This window comes from Lynx rufus, unplaced genomic scaffold (genome assembly GCF_022079265.1).
Source record: "Lynx rufus isolate CCGP_SWC_20201006 ecotype Redwood Valley unplaced genomic scaffold, mLynRuf1.p SCAF_1, whole genome shotgun sequence".
Classification (NCBI taxonomy): domain Eukaryota; kingdom Metazoa; phylum Chordata; class Mammalia; order Carnivora; family Felidae; genus Lynx; species Lynx rufus.
Window position 1 is genome coordinate 125672797 of NW_025814823.1, and position 6295 is coordinate 125679091.

Genomic DNA, 6295 nt, shown 5'->3' on the forward strand with positions numbered 1-6295 from the left:
ACATATGGACAATATTGATTCATATAATTCATTATCTCTATACAAAGTAGAAAAGCAAAACAAAAATACTAATAAGACATGTTTGCTAACATGCACATTTTTATAGCGTTACATGGCCAGCCTGATGTTGAATATTTAAAGCATAAACTAGTTTCTAAGGCTTGGTAATGCTAGTTATCCATTCTGAAAGGAAATTTCTCATAATTTTACTCCTTGTCGCTCATTTTCACCTAAGCATGTCAATATTTCTTCGAACCCTATAGGTAAAGAGAATAGAATACAGTATTAGAATTCTCCTTCAGTTCATAAAGGCCAAGATGTGGTTAGCTGGGCAGGAGCCCACAATACTTTGATGGAGATAAGTTTGCTGGCTCTACACTAGCAAGAGCAGAGTGTTTACCTTTACTCAAAGGAAAGTGGATAAAAGCAGTACCATCACTGTGACCCAGAGAAGGGAAAAATGTAAACCTACTAGCATGGAAGACCATTCAGAAACATTTTCTATGAACTATGGGAGGACCAGCCTCATCATATTCCTGCTTACTGATCCACATTTGCTGGAATGTAGACAGGCTGGCCAGAATGGAACCCCCAATCCAAACGGAATACTTCCTCTCTGGGGGAGCTATGATCTTGATTTTCATTGTGCTAGGTGCCAGGGTTACGATTTCCTTCTGCATTCGGTCAGCAATGCCAGGGTACATTGTGCTGCCTCCAGACAAGACAGTGTTGGCATATAGATCCTTGCGAATATCCACATCACACTTCATGATAGAATTGAAGGTTGTCTCATGGATCCCACTGGACTCAATGCCCAAAAAGGAAGGCTGGAAAATGGATTCAGGGCATCGAAAACGTTCGTTCCCAATGGTGATCACTTGCCCATCAGGAAGCTCATAGCTTCTTTCCAGTGAGGAGGATGCAGAAGCACTGACCATCTCTTGCTCAAAGTCCAGGGCCACATAGCACAGTTTCTCTTTGACATCACGGACAATCTCCCGCTCGGCTGTGGTGGTGAAGTTGTAGCCTCGTTCTGTCAGAATCTTCATGAGGTAGTCAGTCAGGTCTCTGCCAGCCAGATCTAGACGTAGAATGGCATGAGGTAGGGCATAACCTTCATAGATGGGCACGGTGTGAGTAACTCCATCACCAGAATCCATCACGATGCCTGTGGTTCTCCCCGAGGCATAGAGAGACAGCACAGCCTGGATAGCTACATACATGGCTGGTGTATTGAAGGCCTCAAACATGATCTGAGTCATCTTTTCCCGGTTGATCTTGGGGTTGAGGGGTGCCTCGGTGAGGAGGATGGGATGCTCATCCGGTGCCACACGGAGCTCGTTGTAGAAAGTGTGGTGCCAGATCTTCTCCATATCGTCCCAGTTGGTGACTACTCCATGCTCAATGGGATACTTCAGGGTCAGGATGCCTCTCTTGCTCTGAGCCTCATCCCCCACATAGCAGTCCTTCTGACCCATGCCTACCATGACCCCCTGGTGCCGGGGGCGCCCTACCATGGAGGGGAAGACAGCCCGGGGGGCATCGTCACCACCAAAACCTGCCTTGCACATCCCTGACCCATTATCTACCACCAAGGCAGACAGCTCATCATCAGTCATGGTGCTGGCTGGAATCTTCCAGAGAAGTGAGCAGAAGTTAAATATAGAGTAGATAGCAGATTATGGTGTGCAAGGGAGAGGATGAACAGGCCGAAACACTCTGGAGAGGGGATCCTGTGCTGTGATGACAGGTATTTAAAGGTGCACGCTGGCCCCACCCATGTCTTATCCCACCAGTTCCCAGCATTTCTGCGTGGGGTTGCCTTTGAGGTATTAATAATGATGATGGTGATTATATAAATCATTAGGAGACCTTATTTCATACAGAGAAAATTGACTATCAAGTGGCCAAATCTGAGGTTACTGTAATTAGGCAACCCACACATGGTTGTCAGCGTGCTTTGGCTCAGTCTCTAGATAACTATGATGATGCAATGGGGGATATAAAAGCAAGATGAAAGAAAGCTAGTGTGAGGTATGGGTAACATGGCTGGAAGGACCAATCCCTCCTCACTTTACTCTCTGGGTCCATTTTCTCCACAGTAGCTTTAACTTTTCATTCTTAATATATTGTTCTTATGAGGAGCCGAACTCCGAAAACTTCACTTTTTCAAGATTTTCTTTCCCATTTTGGTCCTAATCCCATAGGATGTTCATCATGATGGAAATTACTTTAATGGATGAAAATAACGCATGGCCAAGTGTGGCCTGACAGCTGTAATTTTAATGCATTTGCATTGTGCACAATTTAGGGATATTTAATAGACTTCTAACCCATCGGAAGACAGCTAAAAGCAATAAAGTGATCAATAAAGTAAACCATTATATATTTTCTTTCTTGATATAAATTTCTAACAGCCAAATTAAATTAGGAACTTACTATGCCCAGACATTGTTCAGGAACTAGATTATTGGGTCCATGTTGACTTCACAGAGGCTCAATGTCCCTCTTGCATGATTTATTAAGTAAAATGTGGATTATAAAAGTTGTATCTATTTATAATAACTCTTTAGTTGTACAACAAGGAACATAATTGATAATGAGTTTTAAAGTGATATGTTTGAGGCGATCTTGAAAACATTTTGATCTTCAAGATTCGTATAATGTGTTATAACATCAAGCTTCTCTCTAGTACACACTTGGAATAGTATTAGTTTTCCTTTGATTTTAGCATATACAATATTACACCTTGGTCATTTTATAGGTATAGTTTGTTTGGATTTTATTTTCAATATAGAAATATAGACAATTTAGTAGACTGTGTGCCATGATATAATGTAGGACTCTAGTAATGTGTTTCAAAGAAACAGCAATTCTCAAAGTTCATTTCTTTGCTCCCACTATGCTATGTAAACAGAAGCTCCCTGTCAGCTCTTCTAAAGCAAAGCAATTTTTCATTGCTCACATTGGGGTTCTCCAAAATCACCTTCATTTTTGGTTAATTAATTAATTGCCACTTTGTAAGAGGTAGCAGCAGTCTTGCTGTACTGGACAGTACTTGACAAAAGTGCAACTTCCAGTTCAAGGCCAGGAGAAATAGCTGGTGTCTTTGCTCATGAGCCTCTGGGAGAATCATGGTAACACCAGGTTAGGAGCGTCCAGTCCTCTTCTTTGTGCACAGCTTGACACAGAATTATACGATTACTTTTCTCTGCGTTTTCTCAGTGTTTTCCTAAAATGTGCTTTCCAAACCTTCCTGCTGATAATCAGTTATAGTAGAATGTATTTCACTACAAAATCCATAGTTTTGCTTTTCTTTTGACCAAGATTGTTCTAGTTTTTTTCTGTAACTGCAAAATCAATTCCTCCTTCAACAAAATTAAAGAACTCACCCTCAAACCTTCACACTGAATGGTTTTGTGTACTTCGTTTTCATGTAGCACAACCAAGCTTTTGATTAAAATAATATTTTATTGCTACAGGATGGTACTACTGGAAATGTCTTTTTAATAACAATAGCAAACTAAATGCACATGCTACAAAACTGTAAAGAAAACACATTGCATTTAGAGCCAGTCACCATTTATGAATTTCCAGGCCGGAATACAAAACAAAGCTGCATCAGTAGAGGAGCCCATATGGCACCAAGTGCAGCCTTTAGATTCTAGGTTTACTGTGGTGTTCTCCTTAGAATTGTCTTTGGATGGAGAGTTGTTTGGCAATGAGACCACACAGCATAGTTGATGCCTTAAGAGTGAGGCTGATGTGTGATTTTTATAGAAGGCCTTCTAACCTCTGTTTTAATTTTGGTGTACCAGGAGAAATCTTCATCAATTATATATTCTTAAATACGCTTAAGTTCTTTTACTTAACTCCCCGTAATACAAGAGGGACATATGATAATTCGCCCACCATCTAAAAATAACTGCTTAAACGTTTAAAAAGTAGTAAGGATTTGTGTGAGTGAAATATACGAGATGGATTTACAAATATTGGGCTCTGAGGGACTGTTCCCAAAGGTAATAGGTTTTATAACTGACTGGAATTTATAAATGCTTAGCTGGTTACCTATACCTAAAACCTGTGAGGGCTTTTATGATTAACTTTTGGAAGCCTAGAATATCATTTTCTTTTACTTTTGCCTAGTTTGGCTATTCTGCAGGTATATAAACCCTGAGTAAAGCAGGAGTATTAGCATTACATGTAAGGATAACAAGCTGGGAGGGTTTAAAGAAGTGCCCTACTGCGCATCACAAGGTTCTCATGATCTTTCCTTTTCCAAGCAATCTTAGAATTAATTTTTTTTGATTAAAAAATTTTAACATTTGTTTATTTTTGAGAGACAGAGAGAGACAGGTGTGGGGCAGAGAGAGAGGGAGACACAGAATCTGAAGCAGGTTCCAGGCTCCGAGCTGTCAGCACAGAGCCTGACGTGGGGCTTGAACTCACAAACCGCCAGATCATGACCTGAGCCAAAGTCAGACACTTATCTGACTGAGTGACCCAGGTGCCCCAATCTTAGACTTATTCAATCCACCAACATTTACTCAACATGCTGGGCACTGGTGCTATATTGGTGAATAAATGCTTGCCCTTATTTTTAAATAGTCTAGTGTCTTGTGGGTGAAGGTCACATCTGAGCAGGCTAACATTGGTCACTGTGCATTGATACAGAACAGCAAGCTTGTGTTCTGATGGGACACTGCCTGTGTGGTGTCAGTAGTTACATGTTTTGAATATCATTCCCAAATTCACAGGTAACAGAGTACGATGTGGTTGACGTATACAGGGAAAGAGCACAGAGTATATGAAGGCTAAGGGAGGAGCCCTTGAACCTGGGGAAGGGAGAAATCAGGGAAGAGGACCCCTGGGCTGAGTTTCAGAGGATGGGCAGGATGTTGCCAGTGGCTGGTGGAGGGAATATTGAAGCATGAGTACCACTGACTTGAATAAAATTAGGAAATCCAGGATATATTTGGAACTAGGTATCTACACAAGGGTCAGCAAGGTTTTGGAATAGGCATCTGAATTTTTTTTAGTGTTTACCTTTTAGAGAGAGAGAGAGAGAGACAGAGAGACAGAGAGAGAGGGAGGCAGGGATCAGAAGTGAGCTCTTTGGGCTTGAACTTGTGTAAGATCATGACCTGAGCCGAAGTCAGATGCTCAACCAAATGAGCCATCCAGGCATCCAGGTGCCCCAGTAAGAGTCTGAATCTTAACAGGCATGAGGAAGGGAGGAGAACTCCAGAATTGGATGTGACTTTCCTTCTGGGCACAGATGTGACTAGGGGCCCACACAAGGCCATGTGTTAGTGATAATCTCCTGTCCCTGGACTCTCATCTCCTAACCATACTGCTAAAATTGAGAGTGTTAATCAGATCCCTTTGTGCCACCCCCCTGGAGATTCAATTTAGAATATTGAGGTCAGCTACCTTCTTCCTTGGTTTTTACTTGATTCCCTACTTGTGCCCCACACTCTCTTTCATCCTTTGTAGCTTTTGCACACATGTCTAATTTGGGCTAATTATGCAGTTTGGGAAGCTGCATAATTCACTTCCAGGTAGGATTATGGTAGGATTATGATTGGTAGGATATGACTCAATGTAGTTTTTGTTTTTTAAGTTAGGAGAAGCACTCTTTCTGGAGATGTCAGGAATCATAGCTAGGAAATTATTTCCTATCTCTTGGACTAGTAGGGCCTCCTGAGGGTTTTCTTAGTTATCCCTTTGCTGACAGCAAGGCTGCAAGTTATCTGTGGCAGAAAAAGGGTAAATGGGCAGAATGACTCTTTGGGATAGAATTCAGGAGAGGAGATGAAGGTAGGAAATCCAAATGAAAACAGGGGCGGTAGAGTATCAGAACTTAAAACCTGGATATTGCTGGTTTCTCTTACTTTATCTATCATGTTGCTAGTAACGACCTGGAAGAAGCTACAGAAAAGATGGTACTAGCATTTGGTGCAGATTCTGGATTGTTCACTGGGGCCAGACCTTGATGTAATACAGAGCATGTAGCTTAGGGCCCCAGGCATTACTTTGGTCCATACAGTGTTCTACAAATGGTTTAGAATTTTTAGTTTTGAATATTTGGAAAATAAGTAGATTTATGAATTCCTGCTTCTCTTAAAAAAATAGATCAAGCAACATTGGATCCCATTCCCAAATTACAGCTGTCTAGCAGCTCTCTCCCTTAGAAGGAGTGTGAGTTCTCCATTCTCCTTGAGCCCCCACAGCCCTATAGCACCCAACCTACTCCATTCATGCTCCTTGTAGGCTTAAGAGTTTAATGTGTTGT

The 6295-nt window shown here is 41.6% G+C and overlaps 1 protein-coding gene across 2 annotated transcripts; it reads right to left on the reverse strand.

The window, feature by feature from the left end:
- Window positions 1-488: 488 nt before the first annotated feature.
- On the reverse strand, window positions 489-1619 carry ACTBL2 (actin beta like 2). 2 transcript variants are annotated; one of them, XM_047086818.1, is made up of 2 exons: window positions 1491-1619; window positions 489-1364 (listed from the first exon to the last, which is right to left on the reverse strand). In XM_047086818.1, the coding sequence occupies exons 1-2, from the start codon at window positions 1617-1619 to the stop codon at window positions 489-491; spliced, it is 1005 nt and encodes a 334-aa protein (XP_046942774.1). The 2 variants fall into 2 exon arrangements, with proteins under 2 accessions (XP_046942774.1, XP_046942766.1); XM_047086810.1 differs by having other exon boundaries at window positions 489-1619.
- Between the last annotated feature and the right edge of the window lie 4676 nt (window positions 1620-6295).